General features: G+C 47.7%; 1 protein-coding gene and 2 non-coding genes across 4 annotated transcripts; all 3 read right to left on the bottom strand.

Annotated features, from left to right (window-relative positions):
• Positions 1–6,111: 6,111 nt before the first annotated feature.
• On the bottom strand, positions 6,112–18,558 carry LOC116945203 (uncharacterized). Of its 2 annotated transcripts, none has more exons than XM_032959482.2 (7): positions 18,145–18,558; positions 17,564–17,659; positions 15,873–16,152; positions 10,921–11,429; positions 10,424–10,606; positions 9,689–9,902; positions 6,112–9,108 (listed from the first exon to the last, which is right to left on the bottom strand). In XM_032959482.2, the coding sequence occupies exons 2-7, from the start codon at positions 17,657–17,659 to the stop codon at positions 8,813–8,815; spliced, it is 1,578 nt and encodes a 525-aa protein (XP_032815373.2). In that variant the 5' UTR covers positions 18,145–18,558; the 3' UTR covers positions 6,112–8,812. The 2 variants fall into 2 exon arrangements, with proteins under 2 accessions (XP_032815373.2, XP_032815374.2); XM_032959483.2 differs by having other exon boundaries at positions 17,564–17,653; positions 18,145–18,557.
• Positions 18,559–21,624: 3,066 nt separating this feature from the next.
• TRNAA-AGC (transfer RNA alanine (anticodon AGC)) lies at positions 21,625–21,697 on the bottom strand. Its single transcript has one exon. It is a non-coding gene; the product is annotated as a tRNA-Ala (tRNA).
• Positions 21,698–21,899: 202 nt separating this feature from the next.
• TRNAI-AAU (transfer RNA isoleucine (anticodon AAU)) lies at positions 21,900–21,973 on the bottom strand. The gene has a single exon. It is a non-coding gene; the product is annotated as a tRNA-Ile (tRNA).
• Positions 21,974–22,175: the final 202 nt, after the last annotated feature.

The raw sequence follows: 22,175 nt of genomic DNA, 5'->3' as shown, positions 1-22,175 counted from the left end.
GAGGGAGATAGAGGTGAGGGAGAGGTGAGGGAGGGAGATAGAGGTGAGGGAGATAGAGGCGAGGGAGATAGAGGTGAGGTAGATAGAGGTGAGGGAGATTGAGGTGAGCGAGATAGAGGTGAGGGAGATAGAGGTGAGGGAGATAGAGGTGAGGGAGATTGAGGTGAGCGAGATAGAGGTGAGGGAGATAGAGGTGAGGGAGATAGAGGTAAGGGAGAGGTGAGGGAGAGGTTAGGGAGATAGAGGTGAGGGAGATAGAGGTGAGGGAGATAGAGGTGAGGGAGAGGTAAGGGAGATAGAGGTGAGGGAGATAGAGGTGAGGGAGATAGAGGTGAGGGAGATAGAGGTGAGGGAGATAGAGGTGAGGGAGATAGAGGTGAGGGAGAGGTAAGGGAGATAGAGGTGAGGGAGATAGAGGTGAGGGAGATAGAGGTGAGGGAGATAGAGGTGAGGGAGATAGAGGTGAGATAGAGGTGAGGGAGATAGAGGTGAGGGAGATAGAGGTGAGGGAGATAGAGGTGAGGGAGATAGAGGTGAGGGAGATAGAGGTGAGGGAGAGGTGAGGGAGATAGAGGTGAGGGAGATAGAGGTGAGGGAGATAGAGGTGAGGGAGATAGAGGTGAGGGAGAGGTGAGGGAGATAGAGGTGAGGGAGGGAGATAGAGGTGAGGGAGATAAAGGTGAGGGAAGGAGATAGAAGTGAGGGAGAGGTGAGGGAGATAGAGGTGAGGGAGATATAGGTGAGGGAGATAGAGGTGAGGGAGAGGTGAGGGAGGGAGGGAGGGAGTGGTGAGGAGGGAGAGGTGAGAGAGGTGAGGGAGGGAGATAGGGGGAGGTGAGAGAGAGGTGAGGGAGAGGGGAGGGAGATAGGGGGAGGGAGAGGTGAGGGAGGTGAGGGAGGGAGATAGAGCAGCGAGGATGACCTGGAGAGGAACGAAGAGGAGAGGTGTGGGTAGAGAGTGACAGGGGTTGAAACAGAGGGGAAAGAGGGAGAGCATGTCGGATAGAGTAGAGCGAAGGAGATGGACAAGTCGTAGGAGGGAGGGAGGGTTCGGGAAAGGCAAGCGAGATTGAGAGAGGATATTGAGAGGTGGGAATGAGAGCGGCGAGGGTGAGAGGTGAGAGAGAGAGATAGAAACAGGCAGATAGCGAGCGGGAGGGAAGTGGATGAGACAGAGTGGATGGAGGAGAGGAATCTAGAGGGAGTGGAAGTTAGAAGAGGGGAGAGAGGAATACAAGGATATAAACAAACAGATACGAAACAAAGCGAGAATCAAAATAAATTGGGATAACTACAATACATGATCTTCCATTTGCTGGGTTTTAGTTTTCACGTGCGGGGGAAACATGCTTCCAACTGCAAAATGCGATGCAGAATCGCTTCCATAATGCTCCACATCGGGTGGCAAAGGTTGTTGGGACGCAAACATTCGGTGGGACCAGGTAGGAGGCCTTATCTGACATACAAAGTCCTGTTTGTGAGCGCAGCAATTGCAAACATCACGTGCCAGATTTGATAACGGGGCCATTGCCCAATAACGACCCACGCTCTGTTATGCTGTAATAATTGCAATGTTTGAAGATGGAGCACGCGTATCAATATTTTACACACAAAAAACTGATTTTTTTACATATATGTTGGTTACAATTCGATTTTTAACGGACTCCAAAAGCCACATGTTGCCGATCCAGAAAACATTGTCTGTCCGTCCCTCTTGTCTGTTCAAGGACACTTCACACATGCTGTCGACGAAGCATATCAAACTTCTATCCCAATCGTTACGCAATGTACCCCAACGGCTTATCAATACCAGTGTTCATATCAGTGCAGTTTGTACGGCGGGGGGGGGGGGGGGGGATGGCAATGACATACGTTTTAAAAGTTTGATTTGTTGAATGTGATGCTGTGCGCATGCACGCACAATCAGCACGCGCTATGCGTGCGTCCTTTTCCTACGCTGCTGTGTGTGTGCGTGAGTTTGCCCGCCGCACGCTTCTCAGAGCAGTCGAATGGCTCGCAACTAGAACAGAGGCTCTCTTAATGGATCGGCTTTGTCCAGCTCGTTATATTCGTGACCAATGTCATCCATAATACAGGTTTTTTTTGGGTTAGATCGCGTAAATTTATGCGATCTAACCCAAACAAAACCCTGCATTATTGATATATTCTTCTTGGTATATAGTGACTCCTCTACTTACGAACAGTCGAATTACAAACATTTAGAGATACGACCAAATCTGTCCGTATCTCCAATTGCCTGTCCGAACCGAGAGTCGTTAGCTCAACCGCCGCGCAATAGATGGCGGTGGTGGCATCTCCACCTGTAGAGCACGAAGAACCAGTGGCATCTACTGTACATCTGTAGAACGTGAAGAACCAGTGGCATCTAAGTGTGCAGAACACGAAGAACCAGTGGCATCTACATCTGCAGAACATGAATAACCAGTGGCATCTACATCTGCAGAACATGAAGCACCAGCGGCATCTACATCTGTAGAATATGAATAACACGTGGCATCTACATCTACAGGAGATGATACAACTATTAAAGCCATTCCCCGTGTTTAGTGTACGTGCCGTAAAACATGTTTTGGAATCGACAGGAGTAAAGTTAGACTTACGAACAAATCGACTGACAAACAGAGACCTCTGGGAACCTAACTTGTTTATAAGTAGAGGAGTCCACGTATTAATTTGCGCATGTGAGTTCAACTGCAGGCATCGTCACTCACTTGTCAACGACCGTATTCAAATGCACTCTGCAAGAGAAGACGATTTGGAGGCTGGGAGTTGCCGTATATAGGGAAAGGCAATGCCCTTTTCCAATCCACTATGCAGTGTACTAACCCCAGAACCACCGCTCGACCCACAGAGTGTAAACCAGGTGAGATAGCGATGCTCATTTCCCACTGGCACATTTTATTTTAGCGACCTGGCCACAAATGATAGCCCAATGAAGTGGCTTATGTGGACATTTATAGTAGTAGCCAAATACTCTAAACGCATGTTTATAAATGTAGAGGGAAAAAAAAACAGAGATCCCGGAGAAAAATCCACACGAACCACGGGGAAAGCATGCAAACTCCAAATATACAGCAGGCATCGGGGTTGGGATCGAGCTCCACGACCTCCTGTATGCCAGGCGAGGTCGTTAACATCTCACCACCGTGGCAGCTCCGAGCCGAGCCCACGGTATGGGCGATTTTCCTACTGGCAGGTTGCCATGCCGAGCCGTGACAAAACTATGGTACACTGGATTCATGGGCAGACCGCAATAAAGTTCAACACAACACCGGCAGCAGATGTCGGTACAAAAAAATGTGGCGCCAGCCGAACTCAGATGCCAATTGCCGAACTATGCTGGTCAAACTACCATAGGCTTAGCCCATATCTACAATATAAAGCTTCTGTTTTCCTTTTATAAAGATGTATTAAAAAAAAATGGTGCATATGTAACGATTTTATTTAAAAAAACAAAAACCGTGAGGTCCCCCATTACGCATCGCTCAGAATATATCTAAGAAAATGTAGGCTCCCTTATTGGACTGGCCTGCCAGTTGGTGATTGTTTTACAGCGGCTATGTATTTGTAAGGAGAAGGCTGCCGCATGGCTGTGTGACGACGCGGGGCTGACGTCCACTCACAACACAACGTCGACATCTCGTTACTTATTCCCCTTGTGCATCTTGCTGCTCTGAATAAAGAGCGGCGGCTGCAAACTGTCGAGCGATGGGCACCCCCCTCCGAGTCGCATCAGTGGCACAGCAGGCGTGAGCCAGCCACACCATGGGGTCATGACTCCAAACAATGGGATAACCACCTCGAGTGGCACATTCTAAACCATGACATTTTTTGGTGTCAATAACCAATATTATCTCTCAAGATCACAATTGCCGTACGATAGGCGTTGTTTTGTTACCAAGTACTAGGTCTGTTATCGTTAACCTGCAGGACTGTGTATTAACGTATTGGCAGTGCACCGGTTTAAAAAAAAAGCGCCAAATTTTTACAAAATTGTTTTTATTTTCCTTCTCGCGTGGTGCGTCAAAATCGGTTATCGTGATGTCAAAGTAGTCGGAAGATGAACGTTACGGGCAGCTGAACGCGAAGCTTCACAGTCTGTTGCCATATCGCAGCACCCAGCCTGATGACGATTGGCTGCTCCGTGTTCCAAATGCTGATTTGACTCGTGCCCAAGGCTTATGAGGACCGGTGTACCATGATGCCACCAGATCTTAGGGGCCGTCCATAAATGACGTAACGCGATTATTGACGATTTTTGACCCCACCTCCCCCTCCTCACACGGCGTCACAAAAAATCAGACCCCCCCCTCAAATATGACGCTACAAAGCTCTGCCCCCCCCCAAATAAATAAATAAACCATGCTTCAAATCGCTTTAAACTATTGTCATTGTAGTGCGCATTTAATGTGGCGCTGCACTCTGATGTAGGAGAAAACATTTATTAAAAAGTAATTAAGTAGAACGTGTTTGTCTATATTTATTTAAAGTTGCGCATTTTGATGTCACAAATGTCTGACCTCCCCCCTCCCCCCTAGGTGCGTGACGTCATTTATGGACGGTCCCTTAGTAGAACCCAACCCCTGCCACCGGCACAACGGATGCCAATTCCCGGACTGTTCGTCCGGGTTAAACCCGGTTGCCACTTGTCTGTAACCTGTCCGGGTGGAATTCGGGCAGGTGGCAACCCCAGTTTATTTGTATGTGCTTGTGCGCTCGCTCGTATGCACCCCTCCAGTTTAAGGTGGGCGTAACGTCTCTAAATCTGTCTTAAAATGCTGCTTGCACGTGCTCTCAAATGTCAATGGGTAGAGCGACTTTCCGCACAGTTTATATCTGTACTGAGAGTCGCAATTACCTTATTCTCAGGATTATTAAACCATAAAAAAATAACTTGTCAACAGAAAAAAAACACTTTCAAAATGTTATTGAGAATCTTTCAGAATCACAATCTTTATTTATACCGAAGGAATCCAATGAGCTATAAAGCTCTTTTTTCACAGATGTCCAGTAATTATCGTTAGGCCTCATGGTGTAAAGTGCAGCTTCCGATTGTTAGTATCCACTCTGCCCGCCCTTTATTTATGAGATGTAAAGAAGGCCACTACGTTGAGTTTTTGCTGATTGAGTGTCGTGAACGTAGTCCAGGCCTATTATCATTGGCTGCTCACAAAATCGAAGTGTTTATATATGTCTGGTCAGGAGGCTGATTTGTTTCACTGATCGGCCAGAGATGGCTGAATCGTCCTCGCTGCGTGAAGTATCACGTTCAACATAAATATATCATCACCTGTGAACCAAGTAATTTGCCTTCCGTATAGTTTATTCAGTTTATTTATTTTGGTATAGCCCTGTGAGCCATTCGCCTCTTGAATCGGGTGCAACCACAACAAACAAAAAACAAAAACACGAACAAGAAAACATCTTAAAGTGACTATGTGACTGTGCAAACAGAAAATCCATGAAAAAAAAACAGAAAAATATTCGATTTAAAGCTTTCGTGACTGCAATGATTAATCTTATTTGGTTCTTTCGGTAAAGTCACGTAGAATGAGAATAAAATAATAAATTGATAAAATAAAATAACACAATAATATTCTCACGACGTTTCGGCCACAACACAAGCGGCCTTCATCAGGTGAAGGGGCGAGACTGTCTGGTAGGACAGTGCTGGAGTGAAAGAGCCACGTTCAGATCATGGCCTTTAAGCTGTGTGAGAGGAACAAAGCGCCTTGACAAAGGAATCAGCATATAATTTAGCATTGAAATGGCTGAATGATTAGCTTGTGACTGGTCACAGAAATAGCTATGTTAAAAGTTAAAGCATACACATCCGCAGAGGCACCCATTGTTAAAGGAATTAGCATAGAATTTAGCATTGAAATAGCTAAGTTAAGGCATACACATCCGCAGAGGCACCCCTTGCAGAGGCACCCCTTGCAGAGGCACCCCTTGTGACCAGTCACAAGCTAATCATTCAGCCATTTCAATGCTAAATTATATGCTAATTCCTTTGTCAAGGCGCTTTGTTCCTCTCACACAGCTTAAAGGCCATGATCTGAACGTGGCTCTTTCACTCCAGCGCTGTCCTACCAGACAGTCTCACCCCTTCACCTGATGAAGGCCGCTTGTGTTGTGGCCGAAACGTCGTGAGAATATTATTGTGTTATTTTATTTTATCAATTTATTATTTTATTCTCATTCTACGTGACTTTACCGAAAGAACCAAAGAAGAAGAAAAATATTCCTGAAAAAGGTTGACTGACAGACGCTAAAGCCGATAAAGAGCAGCATAGCGCGCTCCCGGTTCCATTACTCGTGTTTGATACTCAGGGGTCGTCCATAAATGACGTCACGCACCTAGGGGGGGGGGGGGGTCAGACATTTGTGACGATGTGTGACGAGGGGGGAGGGGGTTGAGAAATGTGACGTCACATCAAAATGCGCTACTTTAAATAAATATAGACAACACGTTCTACTTAATTAAATCGACTTTTTAATAAATGTTTCTCCTACAACATCAGAGTGCAGCGGCACATTAAATACGCACTACAATGACAATAGTTTAAAGCGATTTGAAGCGTGTTTTATTTGTTATTTTGGGGGGGGGCAGAGCTTTATGACGTCATATTTGTGTGGGGTCTGACTTTTTGTGACGCCGCGTGACGAGGGGGGGGGGTCAAAAATCGTCCAAAATCGCGTGACGTCATTTATGGACGGCCCCTCACCGGTGCTCAGGAGAGTCGCACGGAGTCTCTGCTACTTCCACTACTGCTACTGCTACTCGTTTGCCTGAAACTTCTGCTGCTGCTGCCGCCGCCGCTGCGGTTACAGCGACTGCTGCTGCTGCTTCCATTAAAGATAATGTTGCTACTATTGCAGCTAATGCTACTGCTGCTAGTACAGATAATGATGCTATTGCTGGGTGCCATTACAGCTAAGTCTGCTTGCTCCAATTACAGCGAATGCTGTTGCTGCTATTATAGCTAATGCTGATGCTATTGCAGCTAGTGCCTGTTGATGTTGCAAGCACAGCTTCTGATATTGCAGCTCGTGCTGTTGCTGCTATTGCTACTGCTATCACAGCTGCTGCTGCTATTGCAGTTCGTGCTGTTATTGCTATTGCTGCTATCACAGCTGCTGCTATTGCAGCTCGTGCTATCGCTGCTATTGCTACTGCTATCACAGCTGCTACTATTGCAGTTCGTGCTGTTGCTGCTGCTATTACAGCTTCTGCTATTGCAGCTCGTGCTGTTGCTGCTATTGCTGCTGCTATCACAGCTTCTGCTATTGCAGCTCGTGCTGTTGCTGCTATTACAGCTGCTGCTATTGCAGCTCGTGCTGCTGCTATTGCTGCTATCACAGCTTCTGCTATTGCAGTTCGTGCTGTTGCTGCTATTGCTGCTATCACAGCTTCTGCTATTGCAGTTCGTGCTGCTGCTATTGCTGCTGCTATCACAGCTGCTGCTATTGCAGTTCGTGCTGCTGCTATCACAGCTGCTGCTATCACAGCTGCTGCTATTGCAGCTCGTGCTGTTGCTGCTATTGCAGCTCGTGCTGTCGCTGCTATTGCTGCTGGTGCTATTACAGCCAGGGCTGTTTGATCGAATAGGCACAATAGGCACTGTGCCTAGGGCCTACGACAAAACAAAACCATTTTGACCATGTTTTTGTTTGTATGATACATTTTTTTGTTACCAATATATCTTCTTGTGTTTTTTATGGCTGCTCGTTGCCATTTCTTTGCAGTGGTAAAAAGTCGTTGACTTGTAGGCGAGGCATATTGCGCCTAAAATAAGAAACATCTTTCAGCTTAAACGAAATGAAAGCAATACGGTGGTCGCCACGTGGTCATTACCAGAACATTGAATTTGCTATCGATGAAAATGAACGGCATCCTTTTAAAGCTGCGCCATCCGATATGATAATCATAGGAAAACATTGTTGAAGAAATGTTCTCTCGTATATTTAGGCGTACCATTTTTTTCTCTCTCAATCATTTCAAATCAAATTTCGCTCATCTGCGGCACGCAGCGCGCGCTTTCCCGTCGAATCAGGGCACAGACTAAAACGATGAACGCATCAGCAGTAACGACATCTGTCCAGCGGCTGGACGAAGTACGCTTGAAACAAGCGAGTGACAGTGGCGGTAGGAGTGTCATGGTGCAGCAGCACCCTAGGGGCAGCAGTACCTACAAAAACAGAAGTGCCTATGGCCTACAAGAACCTTAATCGGGCCCTCATTGCAGCTAGTGCTGGTGCTATTACTATTACAGTTGATGCTGGTGGGATTACAGCTGGTGCTGTTGTTGCTGCTGTTGCTATTACAGCTTTTGCTGCTGCTATCGCAGCTGGTGCTGCTACTGCTATTAAAGCTAGTGCTGGTGCTATTAAAGCTGGTGCTGTGATAGCACAGCTAGTGCTGCTATTACAGCTGGTGCTGCTATCACAGCTGGTGCTGCTATTATAGTTGGTGCTGGTGCTATAACAGCTGGTGCTATAACAGCTGGTGCTATAACAGCTGGTGTTGGTGCTATTACAGCTGGTGCTGGTTCTATCACAGCTGGTGCTATCACAGCTGGTGCTATCACAGCTGGTGCTGGTACTATCACAGCTGGTGCTATCACAGCTGGTGCTATCACAGCTAGTGCTGGTACTATCACAGCTGGTACTATCACAGCTGGTGCTATCACAGCTGGTGCTATCACAGCTAGTGCTGGTACTATCACAGCTGGTGCTATCACAGCTGGTGCTATCACAGCTGGTACTATCACAGCTGGTGCTATCACAGCTAGTGCTGCTGTTGCTGCTGCTGCTGCCGCGTCTGACCACCACCGCTCGCTAGGGGTCTACGGGACAGGTGGCTCGGCCCCGCGCCGCCAGCGCCGCCAGCGCCGCCGCCGCCGCCATGCCTCGGCGCCTCCTCGTCGCGGAAGTCGCCGTCGCCGAGGTCGATGCCTCTGAAGAGGACGTAGCGGAGCAGCGTGGGGGGCAGCGGCAGCTCCCCGAGGCGGGGCAGCGCCCCCGCGCGCCACGCCGCCCGCCGCACCGCCGCGCGGCTGCACTCGAGCAGCGAGCGCGGTCGGCCTGCGTTCGGCGTCGTTGGGGAGGGAGACGGAGGGACAGAGAGACACCGCGCGTGTGTGTGGCGGCGGCGGCGGCGGCGGCGTGGGATGTCAGCCGCACGCAGCTTCGTCGTCGTCATCATCATCGGCAGAAGCATCAGCAGCAGAAGCATCAGCAGCAGAAGCATCAGCAGCAGAAGCATCAGCAGCAGAAGCATCAGCAGCAGAAGCATCAGCAGCTTTGTCAGCTTCATCATCATCATCGGCAGAAGCATCGTCACCATCGTCATCAGCCATCAGCAGCAGCATTAACAGCTTCGTCAGCAGCAGTAGCTTCATCGACATCAGCAGCAGTAGCAGCAGCTTCACGACGATCATCATGAGCAGCAAAATGAGTATTTGGCAGCAGCATTGTCATGAGCAGCAGCATTGATCAAGTGCTTGAACTGAAACAAAACATCTCAAGCTGCCACACGGCTACAGATGTATATACATCGTCCCCATTCTCATTCCCAAATCCGACGCCACGGAAATGTTTTAAATTCCACATTCCCATGGCCGGGTGGTGGAGCGGAGGTGGAGGGGGGGGGGTGGAATCGTACATGCCGCTTGTCGCAGGAACTGCAGGCAGGGGCTGTCGGACCGCGCGCGCCGGGCGCACACGGAGAAGGGCGAGACTCCCGCGGCGTTGGGGGTCCCCGCGTGGGCTCCGTGGGCATGCAGGAGGCGTGAGCACGCCGCGTCGTCCCGCAGGGCGGCCACGTGGAGCGGCGTGAGGCCGTCGCAGGGCCGGCTCGCACGTGGGTCCGCGCCTCTCTATAAACACATAGATCGGGCCCCCCCCCCCCCCCCCCCGTAGAGCCTTTAGCAGACTGTCGGGGCAAGTGCTGTTGGCGAGTAGCACCCGTGAAGGCCAATATTGCACACGACAGGGTGGGATGGCCAGCACCACGCCCGGCCGCTTTTGTCTCCCCAGTGCTGACGTTTTACACACATCGCACCAGGTGCTCATTTAAGGCTGAGTCGAGCTAGGGGAGGCCCAGGACCGGCAACAAATATTTACCACTCTTGTTGGTCGCCGGGTTTGTAGCGCGGAGTGCTCACCACTGTGCCACCTCTGCCCACCACCAGCACGACGGCCATCTCCTCCACCACCACAGCCACTACCTCCTCCTCCTCCACTCCCACCGCTTCTCCAACCATCGCCACCACCACCACCACCTACCCCACCATCATTGCCACCACCTCCCCAATCATCGTCACCACCTCCCCCGCCATCACCACCACCACCACCACCATCGCCACCACCATCAACCACCCCCCGGTGAGCGTGGCACCTGCAGTAGGAGGCGGCAGATGGTGTCGCTGCCCCGGAGCACGGCGGAGAAGAGCGCCAGGTCGTGGTTGGCGCGGATGTCGGCGTGGCGCTCCAGCAGCGCACGTACGCAGCTCTCGCGCTCGCGCATCACGGCCAAGACGAGCGCGCTCAGCCCCTTCCCGTTCTGCGCGTCCACGTCCGCCTGCCGTGCCGTGTCGTCAAATAGCCTCTTCAACATCGTCAACGTTTCGTCACAAATAGCCGCACGACCACCACCAGCACTGCCGTCTTCAACATCATCAACGTTTCATCACAAGTAGCCGCACGACCACCACCAGCACTGCCGCCTTCAACATCATCAACGTTTCATCACAAGTAGCCGCACGACCACCACCAGCACTGCCGCCTTCAACATCATCAACGTTTCATCATAAATAGTCGCACGACCACCACCAGCACTGCCGTCACCATGAAAAAAACCTTTCCACAGACACACACACGGACACGCAGACGTACCCCGAAGTTAAGCAGCAGTCGCAACACGTGCTCATGCCCGTAGCTGGCCGCCACGTGCAGTGGAGTCCATCCGTCTCTGCTGCGTGCGGCCACCAACCCCAGCCGCCGGTCCACCCCAGCTGATCCCGGTCCAGACCCCAGTGAGTCTGGGGGTTTCCCTGCGCCGCGAGCATCGATTCCCGACGGAATCGAAGCGATAATTTGGGTCTCCGATGGAGCCACGCGCTCTGGTTGGGCTTGCGATGGACATTCTTGATGTTGTTGGGCTTCTGATGGAGATTCGATCTCCGTGCGGGTCTCTGATGGAGCGTCGGCAATTAAGTGGGCTTCTGATGGAGTCTCGATCTCCGGCTGGGTCACTGGCGGTGGAGCCACACGAGTGAGGGCACTCCCCGCCACCGCCGGTGACGGTGGCTGGAGCAGGATGCGCGCCACCGTGCCGCGCCCACCCATGGCAGCGTAGTGCAACGCGGTAAAGCCGCCTTCCTGATCGCCGTCCCACGGGTCAACTGGGGGGCCCACAGCGAGTCACGTGCCATCGATGAGGTGGTGGGGGGGGGAGCTGTGATTATCATTTTAATCGGCTTTTTCAATAACATTCTAGCGATGTCACCGGCATACTTATTGATCTGACGCTGGGATGACACTCTTTGGCAGTTCAGGATGGACAGTCTACAGTGAGGGAAAAAAGTATTTGATCCCCTACTAATTTTGTACGTTTGCCCACTGACAAAGAAATGATCAGTCTATAATTTTAATGGTAGGTTTATTTGAACAGTGAGAGACAGAATAACAACAAAAAAATCCAGAAAAACGCATGTCAAAAATGTTATAAATTGATTTGCATTTTAATGAGGGAAATAAGTATTTGACCTCCTCTCAATCAGAAAGATTTCTGGCTCCCTGGTGTCTTTTATACAGGTAACGAGCTGAGATTAGGAGCACACTCTTAAAGGGAGTGCTCCTAATCTCAGCATGTTACCTGTATAAAAGACACCTGTCCACAGAAGCAATCAATCAATCAGATTCCAAACTCTCCACCATGGCCAAGACCAAAGAGCTATCCAAGGATGTCAGGGACAAGATTGTAGACCTACACAAGGTTGGAATGGGCTACAAGACCATTGCCAAGCAGCTTGGTGAGAAGGTGACAACAGTCGGTGCGATTATTCGCAAATGGAAGAAACACAAAAGAACTGTCAATCTCCTTCAGCCTGGGGCTCCATGCAAGATCTCACCTCGTGGAGTTGCAATGATCATGAGAACGGTGAGGAATCAGCCCAGAACTACACGGGAGGATCTTGTCAATGATCTCAAGGCAGCTGGGACCATAGTCACCAAGAAAACAATTGGTAACACACTACTCCGTGAAGGACTGAAATCCTGCAGCGCCCGCAAGGTCCCCCTGCTCAAGAAAGCACATATACATGCCCATCTGAAGTTTGCCAATGAACATCGAAATGATTCAGAGCACAACTGGGTGAAAGTGTTGTGGTCAGATGAGACCAAAATGGAGCTCTTTGGCATCAACTCAACTCGCCGTGTTTGGAGGAGGAGGAATGCTGTCTATGACCCCAAGAACACCATCCCCACCGTCAAACATGGAGGTGGAAACATTATGCTTTGGGGGTATTTTTCTGCTAAGGGGACAGGACAACTTCACCACATCAAAGGGACGATGAACGGGGTCATGTACCGTCAAATCTTGGGTGAGAACCTCCTTCCCTCAGCCAGGGCATTGAATATGGGTCGTGGATGGGTATTACAGCATGACAATGACCCAAAACACACGGCCAAGGCAACAAAGGAGTGGCTCAAGAAGAAGCACATTAAGGTCCTGGAGTGGCCTAGCCAGTCTCCAGACCTTAATCCCATAGAAAATCTGTGGAGGGAGCTGAAGGTTCGAGTTGCCAAATGTCAGCCTCGAAACCTTAATGACTTGGAGAAGTATTACATATTCTTAGCTCTTTGGGTAAAGTCACGTTGAAGGGAAACAATAAAATAATAAAATATATGAAACAATACAAATTCTCACGACGTTTCGACCATAACACAAACGGTCGTCATCAGGTGTGTTGGTCCGCATTAATTTATTTATTTTTAAACGGTGTAATTATTTATTTATAAAAACGTCAGCGCCATGCGCAGCGATTTGGCAGTTTATTTAGAAGGACTAGTCCATCTATGTTCTGAAAAGAGGAGGGGGGAGACGAAAAATTAATGTATGCTGTCTGAAAGCCACTGTAAGCGTGAACAATCAATTAAGACCTGAAATGGTTAATCAAATCTTTCCAATGATTGCTAAGCCAGAATCCATCTTCCTGGTTGAAATTGTCTCTGTGCTTGTATATGTGGATAGCCTCATGAACGAATCTCTCATGGTAGCCAGATGGCTTACAAAGAACCTCTGTCTTGGAAAAGTCAATGTCATGTGAGCCTACTGAATTATAACAATGATCTGCCACGGCCGAGGTGTTGGTCCTACCGTGTTTAAGGTCTGCTTTGTGTTCACGAATGTGGTCCGAGACATGCCGTTTGGTTTCCCCAATGTAACTACTACCACAGAGGTAACTTAGTTTGTAGACACCAGGGTACTGTATGTCCGGAATCACATATTTTGCAGACGGAACCAGATCACGGATTTTATGTAATGTGTTGAAACGGACCTGGATCTTGTGTTTATTCAAGATTTTGGAGATCTTTTTTGTGATCCCCGCAATGTAGGGTAAAGTGATGGTTTTGAAAGGCTCTTCATGAGGGTCCTTCTTCATGGTTTGAGTGATAGCTTTGCGGATTGTATAGCCGGAGTAACCATTAGCCTTAAGAGCTTGGTGTACGTGCTTGAGTTCACTGCCTATGTGTTCCTGGTCGGATATGCATTGGGCTCTATGATACAGAGTCTTGATGAGAGAATTCTTCTGTGATGGATGGTGGTGGGAATCCGGTTTCAGATAAGCATCCGTATGGGTAGCTTTCCTGTAGACAGAGTGGCTCATTGAACCATCAGGTCTCTTTTTTATTAGGACATCCAAAAAAGGTAGCTTGAAAAGCTATCACTCAAACCATGAAGAAGGACCCTCTTGAAGAGCCTTTCAAAATCATCACTTTACCCTAGATTGCGGGGATCACAAAAAAGATCTCCAAAATCTTGAATAAACACAAGATCCAGGTCCGTTTCAACACATTACATAAAATCCGTGATCTGGTTCCGTCTGTAAATGATGTGATTCCGGACATACAGTACCCTGGTGTCTACAAACTAAGTTGGCTCTGTGGTAGTAGTTACATTGGAGAAACCAAACGCCATGTCTCGGACCGCATTCGTGAACACAAAGCAGACCTTAAGCACGGTAGGACCAACACCTCGGCCGTGGCAGATCATTGTTATAATTCAGTAGGCTCACATGACATTGACTTTTCCAAGACAGAGGTTCTTTGTAAGCCATCTGGCTACCATGAGAGATTCGTTCATGAGGCTATCCACATATACAAGCACAGAGACAATTTCAACCAGGAAGATGGATTCTGGCTTAGCAATCATTGGAAAGATTTGATTAACCATTTCAGGTCTTAATTGATTGTTCACGCTTACAGTGGCTTTCAGACAGCATACATTAATTTTTCGTCTCCCCCCTCCTCTTTTCAGAACATAGATGGACTAGTCCTAAATAAACTGCCAAATCGCTGCGCGCGGCACTGACGTTTTTAAAGAAATAAATAAACACACCGTTTAAAAATAAATACATTAATGCGGACCGACACACCTGATGACGACCGTTTGTGTTATGGTCGAAACGTCGTGAGAATTTGTATTGTTTTATATATATTTTATTTTATTGTTTCCCTTCAACGTGACTTTACCGAAAGAGCTAAGAATATGAATTACTGCAGTCACGAAAGCTTTAAATCAAGACTTGGAGAAGATCTGCAAAGAGGAGTGTGACAAAATCCCTCCTGAGATGTGTGCAAACCTGGTGGCCAACTACAAGAAACGTCTGACCTCTGTGATTTCCAACAAGGGTTTTGGAACCAAGTACTAAGTCATGTTTTGCAGAGGGGTCAAATACTTATTTCCCTCATTAAAATGCAAATCAATTTATAACATTTTTAACATGCGTTTTTCTGGATTTTGTTGTTGTTATTCTGTCTCTCACTGTTCAAATAAATCTACCATTAAAATGATAGACTTATCATTTCTTTGTCAGTGGGCAAACATACAAAATCAGCAGGGGATCAAATACTTTTTTCCCTCCCCATGCCCACCTCCAGAGCTGATTGTCACAACTTGTTTAGTCACAGAACCCAGATTAAGTGAAAACACGCAATATGATGGGCTTTGTTTTGTGTGAGTGGGCTGAGTGAATTAATGCACTGCACTTGAGAACTCGGATTAAACATCACAGAGTGGCTAGACCTCGATTCGAACTCTGCTGGATATCAGCAGTGCCAGCTCATGTTCACTGCATGTAGTGTAGGATGCATACAGTAATTTAATTTCATAATTGCATCGCAGTGAATGTTATTCACCTTGCAAATGCGTTCACACGTGTTCGATTGTTTATATGCTCCTTTATCGTTATGATGCCGTTTTGTTGATTCATTGTCAAAATCTGTCGTGCCATTCCTATACCTCCTCCCGCCCAAGCAGGGGTGACCTTTGAGCTTACTAGCTCCTTCCCCCGGGATACGAAAAATATTGTTTTATTTAAGGAGAATACGGTACATATATTCTTGGTTCTTTCGGTAAAATCACGTATAAGGGAAACAAGAAAATAATAAAAATATAAAACAATAAAATTCTCACGACGTTTCGACTGCAACACAACCAATCATCATCAGGTGTGAAAACCACAGAGAATACGGTAATTCCCTGCAATGTAAAAACACACTGTGGCACGCGACTCGCAGCCCCGGTGTTCCTGCGCACGGCACATGTCCATGGCATCTCTGACCTCCGTGTTGCAGGAGCAGCCGCACGCACCCCTCGCTCCCGCGCACCGTGGCGAGGTGAAGCAGCGTCCAGCCGTTGCGGTCACGCACCTGGGCCACCGTGGCCCAGCCGTGGGGCTTCCCCTGCAGGTCGGCATTGGCGACGGGAGCGGGAGCGGCCGTCGATCCGGGAGCCTCGTCCACGCTGGAGCCGATGATCTCCCGCAGCAACCGGCGAGCGGAGACCACGTCGTCGCACGCCACGGCGGCTCGCAAGCGCAGAACGCGCCCCGCGGTTGAGCGCTGGGCAAGGGGTGAGAGGGGGGGGGGGATTGGGGGTCGGGTGGTGGGGTCAGGGATCGTATCGTTATTTTTTTTTGTTACTGCTACTTTGTTTTTTTTAGTATTTTTTTTTCTTTGGGGAGGAAACCGGAGCACCCCAAGAGAACCCACACAAGTGAGGGGGCAACACTCTATCCCCGTACAAGTGGCGATTGGTCCACTTGCCGAGAGAGGATGACTCAAGAGGCGCAAGGAGGAACCACAAGACGAGTGGAAAAGGCAGCAACAGCCACACGATGAGCGGGCACTTCCAAGCTCTGCGGTCTTCTAAATATCAGGGTGTTATTGTCCAATCACTGAGCAATTTACATGTGGGAGGAAACCGGAGTGTCCGGAAAAACCCACGCATGCCAGGGGGAAACGCTCTATTCCAAACAGACGCGATAGGAGGAGTCCACATGTTTCTGCACCGCTTTCTCCTGGCGAGCTAGGGTATGGCACTTCGATGCCCGTGGGAAGGAAGTTTCACAACCGCTGTGCGATGAACCCCCCAACCCTCGCTGCTGCCTCCACAGTGCTGGATGACAGGCAGCCACATGCCCGGCTCGTCATCACCATCAGCAGCAGCATTGTTTATTGGGCTATTGTGGTCGGCAAAATGAGAAGTAACATGTCAACACCATCATCAATCAGAATATCACCTATATTAGAACCATAAGCAGCATATAGGAATAGGTTTTACCCTTTTAACTGGCACAAAAACTGACACCTTTATTCAAGGCATCATGTTTGCAATGACCACAACACAAGCAGTCAAAATGCAAACAAAAAAGACAACTCTCATAATAATATGCACTGTCCTTGAATTTGATTGGTCTACACCCGAGACAGCTTTTCTTAGAGCCTAGTCTCCATTGGTGTTGGACCAGAAAAACATAAGCAGCATAATTTTATTACCAGCATTCACAAGTGCTTTGTGAGGTTTTGGCAGTGCTGACCCATACCTGCCTTCACCCCCCCCCCCACCGCTTCATCAACACTGACCAGTGCCGTGATGTCACATCCCCCATCACCAACGTGGCATGACAGGCCTTCATCCAGCAGTGGATCGGCAAAGTGTGATGTCATTGTTTCACTGATGCATACGTGTGTATTATGGTTGAAATTAGGATTTTGGATGGTTGAATTTTTTAAGGGAAATTTTGAAAATGTTTTTTGCATTTTCGAATAATTCACATTATGTACTAATGTAAGTCTCCGTGCTAACAAAAGTGACGTCACCCGGTCGCACGTGGCACCACTTTTTAATATGAAAATCACGCACGTGACGTCATGCAAGTAACAAAAAAAAATCGTCTCGGCCGATGTACGCTCCATAATTAGGACTAATCCGAATATCGGGAACACATCCCTCGTTTGCTGTGTGGGTTACCGCTCCACGCAAGGCTGGCTTCTCTCCTGCTCCCGATGGCTCGCTCAGTCTCTTGCATCTCTCCTCCACGCTGCCCATGCTGCCCTCTGCCTGCATCTCCAGACGTTGGGGCAAGAGGCAACATACTTCATCAAGACGCCAGTCTTATATTTGTAAGAGCCACCTTTGGGTTGCGGAAAGACACGTATGCATGTTGAACTTCCTTCGCACCGTACGTAGCCAACGGCGCTAATCTGAACAAACTCAACACAAACATCAGCTCCAAATAAGTGTTGTGACCTGCAGGGTGGTGGCAGAGCACAGTGGATGCGACAAAACAGTGTCCGGTAGACCGAGTCCTCGACATGGGTTGGATGAATCTACCCGCAATGACCAGCGTGGTGAAGTATGGTCAAGGAACCCTGCATGACCCCCCCCCCCCCATCCTGGAGGCCCTCATCCAGCAGTGGACTGACAAAGGGCTGTACATGTACAGGAATATTTATGCATCAGTTAAGAGTAAAGTCTCGTGAAGTATTTTACTGCTTAACGTGACATTTCAGGTGAAAGTAGTGACAGTGCAAACGGAATGACATACATACCTTAAGGTCAATCTGCTCTCAGAATTCGAAGTGCCCTCTGCTCGCCCTGTTACAGCCGTTGGTTTAGCAGACACAAGCATTACGCACGATCCATATTATGTCGAATGTGGTGGCTCACAAACTGGCAATATCCTTAACAATTTGATATCACTTCACGCCAACATCACGTACACAATTTTATATATATACAGCACACATATATAAACTCAACGAATACAACAAAACGGACTGCGCCACAGAGAGGCTCTGATGCTGGAACCAAAATAGACCGAGATGGAATATGGGTGGGTGGGTGGTGGTGAATGTTCAGCTGTTGGGCTGTTTGGCCGTGGAAGGGGATGGCTTCAGTGGTTACACAATATCATCCTGGGGAACAAACATCAGCGGGCGCAGGGGGTTGACACTCCCACCCGGCTCTCGTTACATGGCCGTGAATTTTTTCACAACAACAACCAACACCACCACCAACCAGTAGCAGTAGCCCAGCAACAACACGTGCCGCTATGGAAATGTTTTGATCCTGAAATAGCGGCGTCTAGCGGCTGGCACGTGAAACGTAGCCTATTAGACGTTTTAAAAACATTCTTAAAAAACTCAACACACTTCGTCAAAGACGTTGCCTTAAAATAATTTAAAACAACAAAAATCACGACGTTTCGGCCACAACACAAGCGGCCTTCATCAGGTGAAGGGACCAATCTGTCCAGCGGACAGCGTTGGAGTGAAGAAAGCCAAGCGCTGGTCGCCTCCCTTTAAGCTGTGAGGGGCCAAACAGCAAACGCCCTGACAAAGGAAATTAGCATGAAACGCACCACTGGCAAAGCTTGGAATTAGCACAAGATGATAATACACCACCCTGGGAGTTTGGAATACCACTACTAGAATAAATATACTGTACCATTGAAATTGCCCCCTCACAGCTTAATGTGACTTTACCTAATACAACCAAAGAGTATGGATCCTTGCAGACACGAAAGCTTCAGACCTTTAAGCTGTGTGAGAAGAAAACAAAGCGCCTTGACAAAGGAATTAGCATATAATTTAGCATTGAAATGGCTCATTGAAATAGCTAAGTTAAAGTATACACATCCGCAGAGGTACCCCTTGACAAAGGAATTAGCATAGAATTTAGCATTGAAATAGCTGAGTGATTAGCTTGTAACTGGTCACAGAAATAGCTATGTTAAAGTCAGAGCATATACATTCACCGAGGCACCTAGTACTCATCAAACAGGAGAATTTAGCGAAACACAACCACGCTCAGACAGCAGACCTTTAAACTGTGTGCGAGCAAACAAGGTGTTCTGACAAAGAAATTAGCATAAAAATTAGCATTTGATTGGCCGATTTTAGGAAAGAGGTGGTGTACGTGCCGGTGGACTTGCCGTTTGGCGCGGGGGGGGGGAGGGGAGGAGGGGGAGTTTACCTATTGATGGTGTGAAAAGGGAATTTATAAGAGCTGCGAAAGTTTGGGGTACCACTACTTGAAAAAATATAAATATATATTAAAATATATATTTTTTCAAGTAGTGGTACCCCAAACTTTCGCAGCTCTTATAAATTCCCTTTTCACACCATCAGCTGCGAAAGTTTGGGGTACCACTACTTGAAAAATATATATTTTTATATATATAAAATATATATTTATATATAAAATACCTTATATAATTACCCAGGAATGTCCTTAACGCTCGTGACGTCACCCAACATCGATCATCCCCCCTCATTAATATTCATGAGCAGGTGACGTCCTCCAAATGGACACCCTCCCACGCCCATCATTCATAATCATGAGCAGGTGACGTCACTCAATATGGAGTACTCCCCCCCCAATCATGAGCAAGTGACGTCACTCCACATCGAACAGCCCACCCTCATTAATAATCATGAACAGGTGACATCCTCCAAATGGACACCCCTCCATTAATAATTAGTGGGTGACGTCACTCCACATGGGGGGGCGAGGCGCCTCCTCCCCCCTCTTCAGCGTCAACTCACAACCCTCACTACAAAGGCAGAACCCTCACGTCACGTGATCTCCGTAACGCTGTTGTTGAGACATCGAAGTAAAAAGGACGTCATGATGAACAAGGGATTATAACCTTTAAATTAAATAGGTATGTGTCACCGCGGCCTTACAAATTGCACACGCATTAATGCCATGAATATCACGTCGCGATCTGCTTTTCGCTTGCAAGCTTCAGACAATCTCGTCCCTTCACCTGATGAAGGTCGCTTGTGTTGTGGCCGAAACGTCGTGATTTTTTGTTATTTTATTTTCACCTACGTGACTTTACCCAATAGAACCAAAGAGTATGGATTCTAGCAGTCACGAAAGCTTTAAATCTAGAATAGATGTGGATGTGCTAATCGCACACAGGCGGTTTGAAGATTTGATGATCGATATTAATTTGAGAATCGATATTTACAAATTTACCGGATTATAAGACGCATCACCTCTCCGATATGTCATAAGCAACAGTTGGGGGGAGGTGTGCGTCTTACACTCCGGTACGTTCTAGATTTGAAGTTTTCGTGACTGTGATGATTTTTGGCTCTTTCGGTAAAGTCACGTAGGTAAAAATAAAGTTAATGAAATCGCGACGTTTCGGAGGCAACACAAGCTTCCGTCATCAGGTGGCAACAGTCACAGCAGAATTACTGTGGTGAGCTGAGAGCTCTCTCTACTCCGAAACGTCGTGATTTGATCAACTTTATTATTTTTACTCCGGTACGTGCGTGCCAGAATCAATTTTCTTTCGCATCGTATGTCGTACGCAATGGATTCGCGTGACTACTCCGGCCACTAGAGGCCGCTACGTTCACCACAATGTGGAAAGCAATCGTGTATCTTTGAAAATAAGTTATATTGAAAGAAACTTTTTTTTAAAATGTACTTGTAATGTAAGAACTCCGCGACTCCAGGAAGTGCCACAATGTAAGAAGCCGTGGGCCAATTACAGCCAAAGTCAGTTGACCGTGGACATTTAGATACAAGCCGAAACATAACATATCAAAAAATAATGTTTAACAATGTTTTTTTTTAATGATATTAGATAGTATTGTCATCAGTATGACACAAGTATACCAAGTTTGCAGTCGATGCCACATTGGGAAGTGGGTTAAAATTGAGTTTTCAAGATTTGAGGATACAACGATAACAACAAGAACAACAGAGTGAGTTAAATAAAAGGGTGTAAAAAAAAACGAATCAATGAAATCGCAATGGGAGAAAGGAGATATCCCAGGGCTTCCTCGTGGCTCTGTCTGCCAGCGCCTCCTTGTGTCCGTCTGTGGAAACTGAACGATAACATGGAGGGCCGGTCAAATGCACAATTTAAAACGTAAGACAAAATGTAACAACGAGCTTGCTTTAAGACAATCGGTAACCATCATTAACGAAGTAGGTTAAACATGTAAAGTGAAAACGTTAATGTTTGGGGTGAAAAGCAAATATTGTGTAAAAAAAATATTGGCCTTTGGAGGATACGGGCATCGATCCCGTTACCTCTCGCATGCTAAGCGAGCGCTCTACCATCTGAGCTAATCCCCCGCACACTACAACGAAAGCTAACCATACTTTATATAACTAACTACATAACGCAACAGTGTGTTACCGACCGGTCAAAACGCAAACCATTTTGTTTGCGATTGTAAAAATACACACATAAAATGTGAAAACGATTGCACGAAGAAAACATAGGTTCGAAGTAACTCTTGAAACCTCAAAACTGAAAACTAAATAAAAATAAGCGTGGCCCGTACGGGGATCGAACCCGCGACCTTGGCGTTATTAGCACCACGCTCTAACCAACTGAGCTAACCGGCCCGACGCAACGTCAGAGTCCGCCCTTTCGTCTTATCAACACTACGACGACCGACCTACCAACGTCGCCACAAATCTCGAGCAGTCGTCTTCCCATTCATCAAGCGCCTCAAATAACGTCCCTTGCTGTCGCTGGAAGCCGTCACGCGAAGCCTCCTTTTTTGGACCCTCGTACGCCTTAAGCCTTCAACAATGCGAATTCAAC

This window comes from Petromyzon marinus, chromosome 23 (genome assembly GCF_048934315.1).
Source record: "Petromyzon marinus isolate PM22_M1 ecotype Great Lakes invasive population chromosome 23, UKy_Petmar_22M1.pri1.0, whole genome shotgun sequence".
NCBI lineage: Eukaryota > Metazoa > Chordata > Hyperoartia > Petromyzontiformes > Petromyzontidae > Petromyzon > Petromyzon marinus.
This window is presented reverse-complemented; position numbering and strand designations above follow the sequence as displayed.

Coding starts and splice junctions, on each gene's coding strand:
- LOC116945203 (XM_032959482.2), bottom strand. CDS start 17,659: ATGCAGGCAGAGGGCAGCATGGGCAGCGTGGAGGAGAGATGCAAGAGA. Junction 10,607..10,920: donor GACTGCTGCTTAACTTCGGG/GTACGTCTGCGT, acceptor ACGGCACGGCAG/GCGGACGTGGACGCGCAGAA. Junction 9,109..9,688: donor GTTCCTGCGACAAGCGGCAT/GTACGATTCCAC, acceptor CGCCGAACGCAG/GCCGACCGCGCTCGCTGCTC.